Source organism: Pelecanus crispus, chromosome 1 (genome assembly GCF_030463565.1).
Source record: "Pelecanus crispus isolate bPelCri1 chromosome 1, bPelCri1.pri, whole genome shotgun sequence".
NCBI lineage: Eukaryota > Metazoa > Chordata > Aves > Pelecaniformes > Pelecanidae > Pelecanus > Pelecanus crispus.
The window spans coordinates 96,815,352-96,834,660 of record NC_134643.1 but is presented as its reverse complement, the minus strand read 5'-3'; the positions used below and the strand labels follow the sequence as shown (position 1 = coordinate 96,834,660).

At 49.2% G+C, this 19,309-nt stretch overlaps 1 protein-coding gene across 1 annotated transcript in view; it reads right to left on the bottom strand.

Moving 5' to 3' along the window:
* Positions 1 to 19,309, bottom strand: part of LSAMP (limbic system associated membrane protein) — a 321,315-nt gene that overhangs the window by 169,577 nt on the left and 132,429 nt on the right. Inside the window, exon 2 of the mRNA XM_075710257.1 lies at positions 36 to 268. Coding sequence (XP_075566372.1) covers positions 36 to 268 — 233 coding nt within the window. The remainder of the gene's footprint in view (positions 1 to 35; positions 269 to 19,309) is intronic.

Below are 19,309 nucleotides of genomic sequence, written 5' to 3'. Positions count from 1 at the left end.
TCGGTCTTTCCTCTCTTCTTAGGCATGTTGCTTACCTTGCACGATCAAGTAAACCTGGGAGGTCTTGGGGTGATGCTGTGTCTGCACTGAACACGTATAGGACCCCTCATCGTAAACATCCACTTTCTGGATCCGCAGGCTGTATTCCAGGGGGTTTCTCTTCTCCAGCTCTACTCGAGGGTCCAGGGACCACTTGTCCTCTCCAGCAAAAATGATGCCGGAACGGTTTAACCAGGCCACCTTGGAGCTTCTGTCTTCTACATAACACCTGCAGAGGATCAGAAAGGTGAGGGGGAGATAAACAAACCTCTCCATCATCTCCATTTTGTCCCTTCCCTTTGCTACTTTGCTCAGAAACTCCATAGCACACTCCTGCCCTGCCAGTGAACCGCAGCATCTCCTCACCATCGCTGCCCTGTGGCCATGTATTTCACAATGATTTTTTGAAGAGTTTCAGGAACCCTTTGGTTCATGAAACCATGGGATTTGGGGCAACCATGCCTCCTGTTGTCTCTTCCTTTTGTCTGTGGCCTACACCTGCACCAAAAATGACTTTGGAAGGCCACAAGAGAACCTGGTCACCAAATCCCTTCTAACCCTGCCAATGGGAAAGGTCAGAAGTTCTTCCCATGCTTCTCCTTCACCTTCCAAAGTTAAGTATACAAGAGAGTTACATTCCCAGCCCCCTGCCAGCCTGGAGGGCAAAGTTTTGGGGCTCCAGCTTTGTCAGCTTAGGGCACAGCTGCTCCACCCCCCAGTTTCAGCAGCACAAGGGGAGGGAGCTATAGTGTATCTCCCCTCTCCATCCCCTTGACAAAAAACGGCTATGCGGAAAGAGATTCACTCTTCAAACACCACCCCGCTAACACCACCACCCCCCCTGCCCTTGCCGATGCACATCTGCCTGCTTGTGCAGCCAAGTGCAGATTTCAGGCTGAAAAGGAAAGGCCACAGGGGTGTCACTACCATCCCTGTGACACACTCGGCATGTCCTGCGAACATCCCAGGTGAGACAGGAGAGGAGGAATGACAGCTACGGGCGGCAGGCAGAGGAGTGGCAGCAGGACCGGCAACTGCTACATCCCCGATTGCCAGCCACTCCAAGGCAGAGGACAGACGAACCCCATTGCAATTGCATGACAAGCATTTTGCTCCTTGACAGGGAGTGGAGATTGTGCTGTGAAGACAGATGTGTTTTGGACAAGGCACTGCTCTGTACCACTTTGCACCTCCAAAAAGCAGTTTGCACAGAAGAGGTGAAGAGATGCCAACGAGGAGGCACATCCTGCTTGCTCACAGCTGTGTCCTCATTCGAGAGGTCCAGGGCTGAAGAAGAGACATGGGGACATAACTCCTCTTTCACCCTGGCAGCTGTGCCCACCGGGGCCAGGCTCAGACAGGCTAAAAGGGTTTGCTTTGCAGATGAATAGGGAAGCTCAGTCTCCAGAGCTGTTGCTCCTTCACCTCTCAGAGCTCTGCCCACAGCCTCACAGCATCCAAATAACCCAGCACCTCTCCCCACTACTATTCATGCATGGGTTGTATTTGCGAGAGCAAAGAGAGAGGATAAAGATTATCGCTTCAAGATAAGACAAATATTTGACAGTAGGCTTTCATACAGCCTCTTAGCACGGGTCAGACATTTTCCAAGTTTCTCTATTTGAATGCATTTCATTCATGCTGCGTTGCAGCTGCCATCCCTTGTGACGTGACCCTACCATTATGGCCGGCACCTCTCACCCCCTCCCTTTTGGCACTCCCATGGATGCTCTCTGAGTTGTTCTGGGGTTACTTGTGGACAGGAGGAAAGCCAGGCTGCGTGGGCATAGATGGGACACACGCCACATTGCTGGCCAAGCTGGAAGCCTCTCTGTCTGATCTGAGAAACATTTGCTTTAGAGAGCAGCCCAAGAGACCTCGGCCAGCACCGCCACCGTCCAGCCAAGGGAGGGGAGCGATGGTTTGCCCCTCAAGCCAGAGTCCACCCTCCTGGCCAGGCAGGCACTTGACCTGAGCTGAGCTCTCAGCTGTGCCCTGCGTTTTTTTTTTTTTTTGCTCTTTGTGAAAAGGGGCAGGGGAATCCACGAGCAGCCACTTACACGTAGAAACCAGCACCATGGCAGCGTGGCGGTGCCCCAGTTCAGCTGGCCACCCCGGGCTGTAATCACCAGTGACAGGAGCTGGAAGCAAGGACCTGGGGAGGGTTCTGTGCCCCAGGGCTGGGAGCAGTGGCCTTCTGGGGACACCCAGACTGTCTCCAGAGCTGGCTGCCTTAGGGTCACCAGCCTTCTCGTGCACACATTTCTGCACAGAGTCATAACAGCACCGAGAATCGGGGGTTAGGTCTTTTTCAAAGGTGTTCAAAGCCCCTCTCTGCATGTTTTGGATTTGTGAAAATCCCGAGGGGGATGGCGGTGAGAAGCTAAGCAGATTAACTGCTGAAGCTGAAGTCAGTGGGAGCTGAAGTTTCTTAGTCACTTCTGAAAATCCCCCGGCACACCTATCAGTGCTGCTGGGCACCAGCAGATCCAGCACACTGCTCCAGCCCCGCCGGGCTGCTTTCCAGACCTACACCACGGCACTGTGTTTTACAGCGCAGCACCCCGGGGCTCTGCCCTGCAGCCGGTCATTACACGCCTCTGCTTGGAGGTAGAAAAGATGTCCCTGCGATGTCCCTCGGGTCAGTAACAGCTCAGCGGTGCAGTCAGAGCAAAATCTTGTCCTCTCGCTCCCGAGGGGACACTCACCCGAGGACCCTCCCTCCTCTCTGCTGAAAAGAAAACGTGTGTCATAACCTGTCCTACACCCACCGAGGTCAGCCCTAGGACGGTGGTCAATAGCTACAGTCAGACAACCTTGCAAGTGCCCCTGAAATAAGTTAGCAGGTGCTACCGAAATAAGGCGAGAAGGAGAGAGAAGGAGAGGGAAAGAAGGAAAATGGGAAGAGTAAGTGAAATGGATTTGAGCTGTTCTGTTCAGCATACCTGTTCTTCTCAAACTGTCAGGGAAAAATCAATGTACAAATGTGGAAATTCCAAGTCCTGGCATGCTCCAAACATGCATCCGCGTGGATGATGCATCTCAGTATGTCTGTCTGCACACACGCACCCTCTTAGGCTGCCAGAGATGCCACCCAGCTGTATGGATCACGCTTTAATAAGGATTTATGGTGATGATTTTCACAGTGTAATAAGCGCTAATTCAATACTAATAGAATATTAAATGGCACGTTAACTGACATTTTAACTGCAATGCAATAGGAGCATGGCATCAGCAAGATATCAGATGACTCTTATCGTTCACTAATAATCAATAATCAAGTTCACAGAGACAGTCAAACGCTTTTCATTAGGCTTATTGAAAGCATTACCATCAGCGTCAGTGAATGCTAATAAATGATTTGCAATCCATCCATTTTGCTTTTCCTTACAGTTTCAGGTTTAATTTCTTGACATCTGCTGATGCAGCTAATGAGAAGACCAGCTAGTGGTGATGGTCATGCCTTGCATGACCACTGCAGGGACTCAGTGACTATTGATCTTAGCACCAGTTCAAACCATAGACACAGAAGGACAACAAATCTTGCTGCCATGTCCCTTTAGCCCCCCTTGCCCTCTTGTAAAATAAACACAGCAAAGTTTGGCACCTGAGGTCTTTGAGTGACTGCATCATTTTCAGCTGCTACAGATGTGTTTCGAGTTCTCGCACAGTGGCTAACAACCAGCCAGGAGAGAACAGACGGAAACTGCACGTGGAGAAAGGAACCTGGGCCATCCTCGCGTGCCTCCTGCAGCCTTGGTTTCCCCACGTGCAAAACGCAGACGACAGGGCTGAGCTGTGCCGCAGGAGGGCGGGGAGGGGGTGACGCTGTCACCGCAGGAGAACGCTTTGGGACCTTCAGCAGGAACCATTGCCTCCAACGGGAGGGAGGGCTGCCCACCACCGTTCCTGGCCCCTGGACTTCAAGCCGGGAGGGGACATCAGGCAGCAGGAGAGCAGGAGCCGGGAGTGGGCCCTGCCGCTCGTCCTCTCTCCTCCCACGCCTGCTGGCCTAATGCGCAGCGCTGGGCCAAAGCAGTGCTCCTGCAAACCGGCCTTCATAGGCTCCGAGGGAAGCTCCATCTGGGTAGGGGAGTTGTCCTTTTTTTCCCCCTCTTCTTGAAAGCATTTGGGCTTATTCCTATGGATGAGTGGGAAAGCGAGCTAAGAAAAGGAGAGGGAGGCTCAGGCATCCTCTGATGCAAACACCAAAGCAAACACCAAAGCAAACACCAAGGCTGGAGGCCCCGCTGCCCACTCTGCCTCGCTCCCTTCTTGGTGCTTGACTCCTGGCCCCAGCGACTCCCGCTCCTCCTCCTCCCGCCGAGGCACCGCCACGCGGTGCATTAATTTCCCAGCGTGTTGCTGTAACACTCGTCGCAGTTGATGTTGTGCCTGTCACTCCAGCGGCTCTCGCCTGGAAGCTTTCCGCCCTCCCTTCCCTCCGGCGAACAGACGGGCACGCTGCTGAGAGGCGGCATTTGGTCGGAAAGCCCTAGCACGGGCTGCCCGGGCTGGATGTGCCAGGTGGGGGCTGCACGGGGTGAGGAGGAGGAGGAGGAGGAGGAGGATACCGAAGAGCTGGGGACTCACCAGAGCGCTTCCCATTCTGCCTCAGAGAAAGCAGCTTAGCAGCTACACCCCTGGGCTGTGGAGATGGAGTGGGGTATTTTATTGCCTTCGGGGGGGTCTCTTTGGGGTAAGTTCAATGGTGTTTGGAAGGGGTGGATGATATTTAGAGCCTACAGTGATGAAGAGGCAGGAAAGAATCCCTGTAGGACCTGATGAAGCTGCTGTTTAAATGATTACTTTAACACAGTGGGGATTTTACAGCATTATCAATGATGTATTGGGTCGCCTTGAACCCAGGATAATTGTTTGGGGTTTTTTTATTGTTGTTGTAATTCCAAATAAATAAATTCTTTTACAGCAGACCCAATCCCACAGTTCTCTGCCAGAGACCTGCTAGTGAGAAGAGGCGTAAATGAAATACGGCATGCTGCTTCTCCAGCAAACCACAGCTCTTACCTCATTTAGGGGAAAAATAAATAAATAGTGTGGTTTCAGACTGCATTTTCTGCCCTCTTTCTCCAAAGCATGTTGCGGCAACAGCTCTGTGTCATAATTCCCACACTCCTCTTTAATCATCCTTTCTCCGTTAACCCTTTGATCATCTCTTCTGTAAGACAACCTCTGTGCAGCAGTCCAAAACTTGGCGGCCTGCTGCATGCGCAGTTAAGCACCTGGAACCTGCCCCATTGCACCCACCGAGGAACATGACCCCCTTTTGCCAGAGGATGTCACAAACCACCCTGGATCAGATCTCCTGCCTTCCCCTCAGCTCTGTGAGGAGCCTGCTCTAATCTTCTCACTTCACACGCACTCGTAGGATCCAGCTAACAACTTCCCCCGCTGCCCTCTACGCCGGCAGCAAAATGGCAAGAGGGAAAAGAGAGGGATCAAACATGGCTTGTTCGGCACAAAGCAACGTCAGCTCCCGGCTGCCAGCTCTGAACGTGCAAGACAAATCTCCGTTGTGTTGCAAAGTATGATCCTGGAAAGCTAATGTGGTGGTTAAACACAATACCGCTTGCAGCCTTGTGAGGAAAGCTCAAGGGTAACTCACGCTGGCGCTGTTTTGTCTCGTCTTCTTGTGCTCTTCAGCCCTTCCCTGCATGGCAAGCAAGGACTCAAATGTAGTGACGGTCAACCGGGGGAGCAGTAAGAGCCTGACCCCTCCGCTATGCCCCAGCAGGGACGTGGGCAGCGAGGACTAAGGACAGTCCATGGGCTTGCCAGCCCTGACCCTCCCAGAGCGCTCAGGGGAAGAGTCCAGCCGGGCCCCGCAATGCCACTGCAGTGCCGGACCCTGCTGGCATTTGAAGAGCGACGCAGCACTGCCGCTGCAGCAGCCAGCTCCCTTTCCCTGGTGTACAGTCCCTAGCAGAGGAGTACACTGGCAGAGCACATAGGAGCACATAGTCCAGGGGAGTAACGTAGGAGCTGTTGGCCCTGGGTGGTTCCCGCTGCTCCGGATCACGCTTTCCTCAGCAGGAGATGCTACAGAAGACAGCTACAGCTGAACGTATCTTCATCTCTGCGAAGGCAAGGGCCCCCTAAGTGGATGGCAGTGGGAGACTGCATCAGCCGAGCGTCTGAAACCTCCTTTCAGCCAAGCACCAAAAGCCTCATTTTACTGAATTTGAATATGCATGGGCTCGAGGTGTTGCTCAAACTTCTCGTCCTTCTCCCTGCTGCCGCTGCTCCTCTCTCTCCCCAGCCTGGTCCAGCTGCTGCTCCTCTCCTGATGCACCACGACCCACAGCAGGGCCACTGCTTGAGAGCGAATGCTGTGCTGAAGCAGGATGGATTCCCAAAATGTGGCATAAATAGGTCCTGAGCCACCACTGCCAGCATGATAATGCAGGCCCTCAGAGGGATTTAGAAAACTACAGCTTAAAGCCAGTCCTGCGCTGGAAAACTGGCAGGAGGGGGAAACTGCCACATCTGTTCAGCCCATGCTTTTCCTTGAGCCATATTATGCTGTGACCTTGCTCGTCACACCTGTCTGCAGCTCCCTGGGTATCTCAGTACTTAGGTGACAATTTCAGGCCATCCCTCTGTTAGGGCGGTGCAGGGCTGATAGGATGCCTGCACTTCTGCTCATCCTCTTTAGTAAATTGCCACTTTGGGAGCATGAGGCTAGGATCTGTTCCCAGGTCAGGGAGCCCTGGCCTCCGCTGGCACGGCCAGCTGTACGTTATCATCTTTTTCAGAGACGTACTTCATTCCTACTTGAGCCTAGTGCGTTTGGCGGGGGGGTACCTTCCCCCTGCTTTGTACGGCAGGCTGTTCAAAGTCTTCCTGCTCTGCTGATTAGAAACTTTTTTCCTAATTCTAAGCCTAGATTTATTCATGGCTGGTTCATATCCATTCCCTCTCACGCCAATACCATCCTTTAGCTTAAATAGCTCTTCTCTCTCCCGGGTGCTTATCTTCCAGCATGTTCACAGAGAGCAATCATATTCCCTCTCAGCCTTCATTTTGCTGGGCTCAACAAGCCAAACTCTCCTAGCTTCTTCTTGTATGATAGACTCTCCATTGCCCTAAACATCCCAGTAGCCCTTCTCAGCACCTGCTCCAGTCTGAATTCCTCTTTCGTGACCAGAATTCGTACCCAGCTTTCTAGATGAGGACTCCCTAGTGTCTTGTACAGAAACATTCCTATCTCACTCTCTCTCCCATCAACTCTTTTTAATGAAAGCAAAAAGAATTGCAACCAGTGAATATGACTACCAGTGCAGAACTGCTCATGTGCTGTGAGCATCCTCGTCTCAGTCCATGTGATACGCATGGAAAATGAAACACAAGGGAATTCACCGAAAATACACCAGCCTAAAAAGACAGCTAGCTGCACGGGCTCTCACTAGCAGACACACAGCTGGTCTCACATGGGTCTTCTTTCTATTAAAATGTCTATTTAAGAGTATAGGTTCCTGTTTGTAGAGGAAAAAAAACAGAAATCAAGCCCAAAATTATCCTAATTGTGATGCCAGTACTCTCCCAGGATGGAAGTAACTATATCAGAATAAGAGAACTTATACTGGCATGATTTATTGTTCTTTCCATCTTCTGGGGATTCAGTATACCTGCACAAACAAGTTCAGTCCACATCCATTCCAGCAGAGGTACCTTCTTAACAGTATCCATACGAGCTGCTATGAACAAAGTAAACTCCAACCCAGCCACATCCCAGCAAAGTTTAAAACTTCAAAATACAGAAACAGCCTCACACCGAGGTCTACCACCACAGTGCCAGTTTTCCTGTATCCCTCCAGACCTAGGAAAGACCCTCAATTTCTTTACAGTGTAGTCAGGAAACCCGTGGACAGCTCTTTGACCACTCCGAGGCATGTACCTGGAGTGACTGTCCCCAGTTATGGGGCTCCTGCCAGAGGAGACTTGCTCCCCATGTGTGTGCAGAGGGGCTGAACTGCTCTCGGGCTGATGCTTGCAGAAATGCCAAATGCTCTGACAGCTTGCATCAGGGTCTTGCACCGAGATCAGCTGGGAGAATGAGACTGCTGAGGAAACAGACCCTGAGCTCCCTCTTTCCCTTTTGGGCTAGCTGAGGACTTGTCAGTGCCACTTTTCAGTCCAGCCAGAAACCTGGCTCTGCTCTTGATGTAGCATGATTAGGTGATGCTAATCAGCTATTGATCACACAGCCTTCGTGAAACATCCAACCAGGAGTGCAGGCCTCGCTCTGCTGTCCGCAGCTTCCTGTAGCATCACAGGGCTCCTTCACTGCCAAAAGGGGAAACCAGGGAATAGCAGAGATGATGCAGAATGGCAATGGGCAACATTGCCAGATGATTTGTGTTCTGGTTGCACTGCACTCACACTAAGGACCCTGTGCTTTTGCCATCACTAAGACATGGGCTGACATTTAAAAAGTACCTGAGGTCACTTAGGAACTAAAGTTCACTGAAAGACAATAGTAATTAGCCACTTATGTGAACTGCGTATTGGCTTTTATGCCAAATTTGTAAAAGGACCAGAAACCAAACAGTTACTGACGAGTCTCTGCACCATTAGGACTTTTCTTCTGGTTGAGGGATACACCAAGAATAGGAAGGGAAGCATTAATAAGGTGCCCATGCAGACTATCATCCCCTTTATTTTCCCTCACAAAATTCAGTACTGGAAACTACCTGCTTCCAATACCTGAACCCCTAGTGCCTTGTAGGTAACTTTCATGTGGTCACCACTAGGCAGCTCCAGAAAAGCTACTTCCAAACTTTTCCCTTGGATTTCTTAAAAAAAAGAAAAAAAAAAGCACATTTCAGAGATGTGATCTCCTCCTCTGACAGGAGGGGAGGGAGGGTTTGGCTGGGAAGTCCACGTGACTCTGTATCTGGTAATTATCCAGCCGCAGAGGCAATCTGAAACGTTCTGTGCTGTCGCGGAGAATGACAGCACCTGGAGCTCCAGCACCCAGATAAAAAGCGGAGAGACAATCGGGCAGATGGAGAAAGGCAATGCTACATCATGGGGTGGCAAGGGAGGGGGGGAGAAGGGGGGGCAAAAGCTGTCGAGAAACATCAAGGCAGCCCAGCACAGCTACTGGAGAATGAGATAATGCCACAGAGTAGTAATGCAAAGGGCAGCTCTGAGAGAGAGGGAAACAGAGAGAGAAAAGGAGTGAGGGCAGATCAGGAGAGAGCGGGTGTAGAAGAGGGACAGTGCAAACACAAGAAGGAATGGGAGAGTGATGCTAGAGGGGGCTTCAAAGCATTTTGTGTGGTCTCGGGTCCCTTCCTTCCGCCCCAGTCACAGGCTAAAAATGCAGGAGGTATCACCAGAGGCTGTCACAGAGTAAGGGGGAGATTTGCTGAAGAGAGATGTGGCACTGCAAATAGCACTTTCCAATTTGTGAATTCCAGTGGTTTGTTCAGGGAAGGAGACTACAAAACTTAAGATTGAAATAATTAAGACTGGAGCTTTGGAGCATCACCTCATGTATTTTGTATGGAGGAGAGGTGAGAAGGAGGTTCACTGACTCTCCCTCTCACAGTCTCAGACACAGAGGCACGTGTAAGCCTGCAAAACAATCCATGTGATTGATGCCGTGGTGCCATGGCTCAATTCCAAAAAGCAAGGCACCGTACATGCCATCCCACGCAGCCATGTGACAGCATAAGCATGTGCCCCCGGGGCTGCTGCAAATGAGGGGCATGCCCACAGGAGTGGCAGCAGCCTTTGATGGGTCGGGGAGAGCTGACTGCCAGGTGGCTCAAAGCCATGTACTGCCTCCGGGAAGGTTTCGGACGTGGGAAAATACAGCCAAACAGACAATCGGGTTAGGGCCACAGGCTTGTCAGGGACTGATGTTGGCCACCAGCCCCAATGCCTGCTGGGGTAGTGACCGAGGTATTGGAGTAACCAATGGATGTGCAGTGGCAGCACCTCTCCATGGAGGCAGGAGGAACTAAGTGCCCAGATGTCCACACCTGAATGTTTGGGGAAGGAAATGGGAATGGTAGCAGCAGCGAATGGGTATCACAAGGTCTGAGCACTGGGCCACGTGATCCAGTGACCACCCTCCCATGATTAGTGACAGAAGTTTCAAAGAAAGGTGGAATACCTCCTAAAAGGACAATGTAAATCACCATCTACATAATTTCATGATCCTTCACAGCCATAAAAGCCTATTAATCTAGCTCCAAGCAAATGTAAGCTGGTCTCCTCTCCGAATGACAGCTTGCATTCCACCTTGTAAGTTTGTACTCTGCCTTTCTTATCCCCAGGCATTTCTCAACCCCCTGCCCCCTTTTTCTTTTTTTAAACTCATTAACATCCTCATCTTGGTGATACTTTCTGGCTGAGAATTTCGTAGGTTAACCCTTAATTGGTACAAGGCTGTGAAAGAATATCAGATTTAAGTGTTATGTGAAACTGGCAGGTGTCTCCCGTGTTTTGTACTATATGAAATAGTTTCTTCCAATACCTGAGGAGCATGCTACCTGAAACCCAGGAATGCTCTTTTTATTTTGTATACTCTAATGTCCATTTCATCTCATACTGCTCCTTCTCCAAAAGGGAAAAGAGAATATTGCATCTGAAGTATTAGCCCTCGTCCTGGGCGGGTAGGAGTGAAGGACCCGTGCCGAGGAGGAATCAGTCTTGAAATTCTTTGGAGAGGCAGATCAGAATGGGAATGGGAGCAATATTAGGGAAAGTAAGACTTAACTTGCCCTTCTTTTCTGAGGTCATGAGAGTATCAGAAGTGGCTCAACCAAGTTATTGCCCTCCCTTCCAAGCATTGCCCTTGGACCACCAGCAGCTGACTGTGAAGGGTGGCATTTCACGACGAATGAGAAAGCGGGCCCATCCTGCCTGCCCACTCCCAGCTGCTGCATTTCAACGAGGGACACCTCCTTGATGTGCAAACACTCTAGTTATTATTTACAGCTGACCTTTTCCCTCTCCAGCTCCCGCTGCTGCAGCACTGCTGGTGGAGTCAGGGCTTGTAGAGATTGCGGAGATGATGTGTAGCGAAACATGTTAGCTTCCCTGCCTGTGCCAGAGCTGTCATCAGTGCCACTGTGGATTGAGCTGCACCCGTGCAAGCAACAGTGGGAAATATGAAGAAAAAAGCCTAATGTAGACAAAGCCTTTGGGGAGCTTAGCCCCTCTTCCCCTTTTCCATCTCTCTCCCACTTGAAAGCAGAGAACAGCTTCTGAGCAAGTCACACACTCTCATTTCCATATCTAAAGCCAGTCCCGAAATACCATCGTGAAATAATGCTCTCAGAGAGGAGACCACGAAGCAGATTCCCTTTGAGAGATTCCGCTGCTTCTCTTTGTAATTCCACGCAGAAACAACTGCCACCAAATACTGAGCACACCTGGACCGGTGCAGTCAAGCCCAGGCACCTTGTTACCAGAATGATATGGGGAAATTGGAGGGAATTCAGAGGCAAGCAACAATGAAATCCATCAAGGCTGGAAAGGGATCAGCATCTAAGGGAAGCTTAAAAACATTAAATATGTATAACTTGACTAAGACAGGACTTAAAAGGGACATGTTGACAAGCCATACCTCTTTGAAAGCTGAGAGCACCGAGGAAAGAGAAGAATTATTTAGCAAGATGCATAAGGGTCTAGAAAGGAGTAACAGGTCAGAAAAAGAAGAGAAGTAAGTCTGTTCAAACTTGAGGAAAAACTTTTTATCATCTACAAGTGCTAGTCTTGTGAAGAGTCTCCCAAGGAAAGCAAGGAAGCCCCTATTGTTTCAGACGATTAAAACAAAGGTGGGCTGAGGACCAGAGGATGTTTAAGCTGTGCAGGGAACAGCTTCACAGTGGCTGCAGGGAGAACAAACTACAATGACCTGGTTTTATTACTTTTACCACCTACCTGGCAGAGTTCAGCAATATGTCAGGAGAAGACAACTCCTCTCACAAGTTTCTTTAAGACACAGCAATGTTTTTTAGCTATTTTCACTTCACATATCACTAAATACTTCTCAGCAAGACCTTAGACCTCTATACACTGTACTGGAATGGTTTGCACAGGTATGGTTTTGTTTTCATAAACTGGATCTATTAGAAGTCGTCCATGGACAGGTTAAAAACTATTGCAACAAAGATTAAAAGTGTTATTATTTGCAAAAGCCACTGGCATGTGGTCATATCCCAAACGCACTGCACTTAAAGTTGCCAGGCACTTAGAAGTTGCAAGTGAAGCCTGCTTTCTCACAGTGTTTAGCACTGAAATTAAGACCAGATTTGTCAAACTGCTTTTGGGCCTACCAGCTCCCAGAGTAACACACAAGAACCAAATTTTCAAAACAGCATTTGGCACAGTGAGCTCCTTTACCAATATAGCCACTTCTCTTGCTACCTAAAATGACATGCTTTTGAAAATCTGTCCCATGGGTGTGTTACAATTATAGAACAAAGTGCTACAAACTTCAGACTCTCATGCTGTATTTATCTTGTGTGTTGAAGAACTCCTTTAAGTGGAAACCACAGCAAAGCTGTAACAGCTAGGCAATGCTTAACTCCACTTCCCTTTATTTGCAGCTTTGCTTAATCTTGCTTTTCCCTAATGCACCACTTTTGTCCACCATCAGGCCTTGCTCAAGGAGGCATCTGAAAAAGACTTGCAGGGAAGGTAGAGAAGAGAAGGTGCTGGGAGGAAGAAGTCCCAAGAGTTTGATCCGAGCTTACCTTTATCCCCACACGCACAATATGCCTTGCAGAGGAGGACATGTTTATAAATAAAAAAACAGCAGAGGAGAGGGGGAAGAGTGGAAAAGAAGAAATGTCAAGATGTATTTGACATTGTAGTTTCTGCTGTTGGCATGAAAGCCAGGAGCTGGCTTAAAACCTCATGTTCAGAAACAGAAGGGGAGGAAGGTACAACTCACTGAGAAAGGGGGGCAGGAATAATTCCTGCAGCTTCATCTCCATGCCATCCTACTAACCATAATAATATCTTGTGCTGTGTTTCCTCTGAGACCCTTGCAGTCTTGGTCTTGCAAGGCAACTCAGCACACGCTGAACATCAGTGTTTTTGTCAAAGGGACTGAGCACTGTGGAACTGCAGCTCTTGCGCTTTGTGGAAGAGAGGTATAATGATGCCTGTTTTACACAAAAGGAGACACCGGAGAAGGAAAGAAATGGGTTGTGCAGAGTCATGCAATGAAGTAATTTTACAGCCAGAAACAAAATCTGACAGACCTGACCTGTCTCATATGGAGCTTTGTTTGGTGTGTATTGGTTGCATGGGGGTAGCAAGAGGTGGGCAGTGATGGCTGCAAAACAGCCTTCACAAAACCAGGTGCCACCTCCAGGCATGCCTATCTTAGCACTACTGCAAGAAACCATGCTTTTCTTTCTCTCTAATTGGGATCTGCCCAGAGACATGCAACCAGCACAGAAAAGACTGGCTGAAGCACAAGCTCTTCCTCCCCATGATTTGAAGGCTACTGCCGTGGGTCACTTGGCTCTGTGCTCTGGAGCCTGAACTCCAGCCCAGCTACCGACGGCAGCGCAGGCATAACCACAGGGACTGTTCTGACTGCTTCTGCGCCTTCTGACCTGCAGTCTTCTGGCAGTGGCAAAACAAGCTGTGCAAATTGGCTGGAACACAGAACGTAAACCTTTTTTCATTTCTTAGCAAAGACAATGCTGCTTAATCCTGCTGGAAGCATTTACCCAGGGATATCTTATCTGGATCCACTGACATCCCTGCCTCTTCTCCCAAGAGCCTGCTGCGAAACGAAACCTCTCCCCCGTGCACAGCTTATCCGCAGTACAGATAAACCATTTCCCCACAGAGTTCCCTCCTGTACAGCTGTCTAACTGGTAGCGTAGTTTCTGACACGGCTGGGTCTAAGGCTGCTCACGTGGGCCATGGCTGGTCTGAGGCTGGATTCCTACTTCTGTTCTTCTGGCAAGGCATTTGCTCTAAATAATTTCCAGAAGTCCTACTGTACGGAGAGATGCCAAACTGCAGCTTCAGCTAGCCTAAATCAAGGGTCAACAAGGTGCCACTAAGTAAACGGGGAAGCCTAGATTTACACTAGATGAAGATCAGCCCTGCTTCCTTGCACCAGACTCTAAATGAATTCATTAAATACAGCACTTCAGTCTGCTCAGCTAAAAGCAGCTCCAGCTGGCAGGAGGTTTCACATCCAGGGAATGTTTAAAAGATGAGATTTGTAGCCTGCTCTGAGTTTACACTTGGCTAGAGGTAGGCTCTCGTCAGCCGTGCAGGGGAGATGACATCATGTCCACCTGATGGGTTTCTCGTGCATCCCCAGCATCTCTGCACGACATGACATCTACACAGGACCTCACAGACTTGAGGGGACAATGTAGACCTAAATTCTCCTGTGAAGATGCTCGATTTACAGTGCTCCAGGGCAGCACAAGAGAGGCCCTGCTGTACCTCCACCAGACTGAAGGACTTATTTTTGGTTATCTGTTCTTTTAAATTTTCACTTGGGGGGGTGGGGTGGGGGTCTGCACTGAATTTGAATCTGCAGTAGGGTAAGCACCAGCACTGAGGACAGTGAGAGCAGTTTGGGATTTGTGAGACAGGAGTGAAACGTTAGTTAATTTTGACATTAAACCCTAAATGAGAGGATGTTAAAGTTATTCTTAGCTTACAAAAAAAGAAGCTGTGCTGTGATCATCTGGCCTGCTCTCATGTATTGTACAGATCTCGTGATTCCTGCAGTTTAATCCCTTATCCACTCACTGAAACAGATGGTGTTGCAGGCTCTTTGCAGACTCTGACAAATATGACTGCACTGGGAACACTTCATATATCCACACTTGCCGTACAACCCTCAGGACAAGATACACTGGCTAGAGATGAAAGTTCACACCCAAAGTACAATCTGCAGCAAGGAATAGATCCTACTCTCTTTCAGCATTGCTGCTGAGGTCTCCAATATGCACCGTAACACCCAAACATCTTTGTATAGACACATATGAACATCAAAACAACATGACCCTCCAAAACCTTCATCTTGGGCTCCCAGTCAAGCCCCCTCTCTTTGGCCAGGACCAGGTGCCTGTTGTTTTTCCTCAAGGAACAGATCTGCCAACTGACCAACGATACCTTCGATAAGCTGGAAAATAAGAGACCCCAAACTCAAATAGACCTGACACAACCCCCTCCCTGACTTTACACTTTGTTCCTTTCTTAGGCTGGGAAAAGAGGGTCAGTCCTGGCCAGCCACTGAGAGGTGGGGAGAGCACCCAGAATTATTCTTTCATGCCAGGCTATTACAGGTCTTTTCTCCATGATGCTCTCTCGTGTGTGTGTGTGTGTGTGTGTGTGTGTGTGTGATCAGCCAGTACTTGGAAAGACAAGTGAGGTTAACCGAGCTACATGCATTGCTCCCACTAGAGCAGTATAAAATGGTGATAAACCGCAACTGGAACCACTCTGCAGTAAGTATCTGGCTAGAGGTGAAGCATTAGGTTACGGCAGCAGCTCTACTCCCCTGTCCCCCTCCGCCTGATGGATCCTTGGTAATAAACCACCCTTCAGCCTTTCTTGTCTTAAACCCAAACTGCTGGGATTCAGGAAAGATAAAGATTTCAACCACCTTTCAGAAGAGCCTTCGCAGGAACTAAAAGCCCCTGTTGGCATAAAAGCAGACATGTAATGGGCTTTCTCTGTCCCTGAAAGTAGTTTAGCACTGCAGGAACTTGCAGTCCTTTTATCTCTCTCCTTTATTTAACTGGAGTCGTTAAAATAAACTGATTTCCCAGCCAATTAATTATCAAATATCTGTAACAGCTTTCAAATCCTGCCATTACTCAGTCTCAGAGGCCCCCACCAGCAATGTTAAGCTACACACTCCTTACCTGAGTAACTGCTGCTCCTGCAAGTCTGCTCCCATGCACCGAGCTGACAGCAGAAGAGCAGCACAGGGGCCGGCAAAACCCTGCAGGAGAGTTACAAATCCCCCACCCCGCACCTAAGCAGCGCCTCCAGCTACGCGCAAGCCCTGAGCCGGGAAGCTTTGCCATGCCGCTTGACCAAGACTCAGTTACCAGCTCCCAGCCAGCCGCACACAGACCCCAGCCCCACTGTGCGAGCAGATACACCCTGTCAAGACACCTGATGCTACCAGTGGCATCGGCTGGTACCTGATGGCAGACACTGCCAGCTGATGCCAAGTGCCCCGAGCGGGGCATTAGCTTCAGATGAAAGCACATGCCAGGAACCAGCTGCTCACCCAGACATGGACAGGGTGAGCTATGGCTCCTGCCATAGCCGTGTTACCTACTGAAAAACCAGTCTTTACCTCTCTGTTAACTGGAAGGCTGCACTTGCCATAGGTACATTAGCAATGCCCCTGCTATCTATTTTATAAGCAATAAACTGCACTCATATGTGGTTTCAATTAGGAGATTTCAAATGAGATTGAAGATAATGCATCCCATAATTACTCACCCTTCTCCTTTCTAGAAACTCAAGCAGAATCATTTCCAGGCCAAAATGTGGTCTCTCTTGATTGATGATGCTAATAAAATGGCTTTATTGTGATATAAATAGCCTTAAAAACGTCCTGGAGAGTCAATATCAGTGCTTGATGGCCTTACGCAAGCAAGGTCCTTATCTTACGGTGTACTAAAGCTTAATGAGTTATGCTTCTGAGAAGTTTGCCATTGGATTTGGGCACTGGTTTGGGGAACTACAGAAGGGTAGCTCCTGAATTAGACATGCAAAGCGGGAACTGTTTAAACACCTTTCCTCTTCCTTGCGTTCCCTATTAATAATTTCTTTGCTTCCTAGCTTGCCTGGTGCCAGTTTAAACACAAGCACTGGCTGAGCCCAGCAGGAGCTACAGGAACACTGTGCTCCAGCGTCTCTTTGCTGGAAGGTTATCAGCCACTGCTATGGTAATTGGAAAATCTGAAATTTCTTCTGAATTGTGCAGCTGCAAGCCGCTCACAGCCCCTACAGAAGCACACGGCTATTTCCCAGACAAAGGGCCTAAACTGCCTTGCTCTGAAGCACGTCCATGGCCCCCATCACAGCGACTGATATGTTTTCATTACCCCCTTGTCAGGAGAGGCCACGGGGCCATCCCTGCCATGCAGCTGGGAACGAAGCGCTTGGTGCCTCGGGCTGCACTGGAAGCTTGGGGGTGGCAGAAAATTGAAGTAATTTTTGAAATTAGTGCCCTCTGTGCAGTAGCCTGCTCCAGGAGGCCAAATACAGAGCCTGCCTCAGAGGAAGAGGGAGAAGACCTTTGGGCATTCATGAGGGAAATGCTCAGAGTGTTCTTGCCTTTTCTGGACAGCAGCAAACCTTGGTCCTCATAAAGACAAAATGCTGGTTTTAAGGCCTTATTTGAAAGTGGGATATCCTGAAAACACACAGTCAGCTCTAGAGAGACTGTAATCTTCTGCATTTAGAAATATAAGACACTGTTGACCAGTAACAGATACTGTTGACCAGAAAGCACTACTTTCCAGTAGTGCTACCTTGGCTCAGATCCGGAGGCAGACTGGGTGCTAAAGAGCTTTGCTGGAAGTGACAGAAGCATATATACCTGTCAGAAAATGCTGATATCATAGCAGCCATGACAGTGATGTGATCGGGACCTGACAGACAGGCAAAAAGGAGAGGGAAGGATGCATGAGGAAGGGCAACGGAGAAACTTTAAGGGAGAGCGGTAAGAGTCTGCACATGAGGGGATGTGAATGAGTGATGCTCGGTGCCTGTGTGTGGCAGAGGGGATGAGGACTCTGGGACCATGTTCTCCCCTACACCTTAGTAGTGCTTCATGTCTCCAAAGGGTAAGGAGACTGTACAATGTCCCAGTCCTTTCTCGTTCCCCTCTCTCCCCATCACCACTGTAGTTGATATATCCAGTCTCAGTATATTTGAAAGCAATTTTCCTCTTAGTAATAAAGCCTTTGCGAGCGCGTAGGTGGCTGTGCATGTGTGCATGTATTGTCTGCGAGACTGCGCAGGAGCTGGGGTCTGCTGAGATGAGAAGGTGGTTCTGCATACATGACAGAGCAGGAGAGTGGATGAGACTATCGAACATGCATGCGAGGATATGAGAGACCGTGCTTCGCAGAGAATCAGACAGCAAGAGTGAAAATGAGAAGGTGCTCGTATGAGACAGGGTGTGCATGTCAGAGAGGAAGAAAGAGAAAGGTCTTATTCACAGCCTTCCTGTATGTGTTTGATGAGTATCACAAGTTTTAACCAAGAAAAATATGTATGTATTCAAATCAAACACAAAACACCCCTTTTGCCTGGAGCGCTCCTGCCTTGCTTGTTTGTTCTGTTGCAAGCTGCTTGTTAGAGGAACACAGGAAACGAGAAGAGGGAAAAAAACCCAGGCTGACATATTTAAACACAGCCAGCTACTGAGGCAGTAGTGAAGAGGGAGAAGGGGAAAAGCAGGTGGGATAGTTGGATAAGTGCTGGGACGATGCTAGAATGAGAGATACCGGTGAGAGTTTCTGAAGACCATTCCTCAAGAGGATGACGATCACTTTGACTGTACGCCTACTGAGTTGATTCAGCAGCTACCTACAAGGAAATGCACTCAAAAGCCTACTCCTTATAGGCATTTTGCAGCAAAGAGTCAAAAGACAATGCAAGGAGCACTGGTGTCCTGGCTCAATCCCCTGCAAAGCTCTCTACACTGAGTCTACACAGCCCCAGTTGTCAAAATGTGAACAGAGGGACAAAAGGACTTTAGCTGGATTTATCAACAGGAAGAAAAATACTAGCAACAGACTGAGTGCCAAACCTCCTGGGGCTAAAGGCCTTTCTAGGACTGCAGGTCAGACAAACATGGGTATAGAGACAGGGATGGCTTTGAAAATATTTTTCTCTGTTCTGTTATGCTTTGTTCTTGCTGGTAAATTTAAACACCTTTACATGTTTATGGCTCTTCAACAGTATCATAATGCACAGGCCTATGCTGCCCACAGGGAAAATCCACCAATACCCACGTGCAGTCAGACTTGCTAAGTAGCTTACGATGCCACAGGCAATGCATGGGAAGAGCAGGAGCGTGCCAAGAACTGAACCGGCGAAGCCACTGGACTGGAGACTTTGTGTTCAAGAGACCCAGGAAAAGGGTCAGAAGTGCAGGTGAGGCTGTACCCCAGGGCAGCTCACCCAAGCTTCACCCAGAGCACTGCGGATCACGGGAAGACTCTTCCAGGATAAAGGTAGCTGTGGGGGCTTTCTGCGGCTCCCTTCC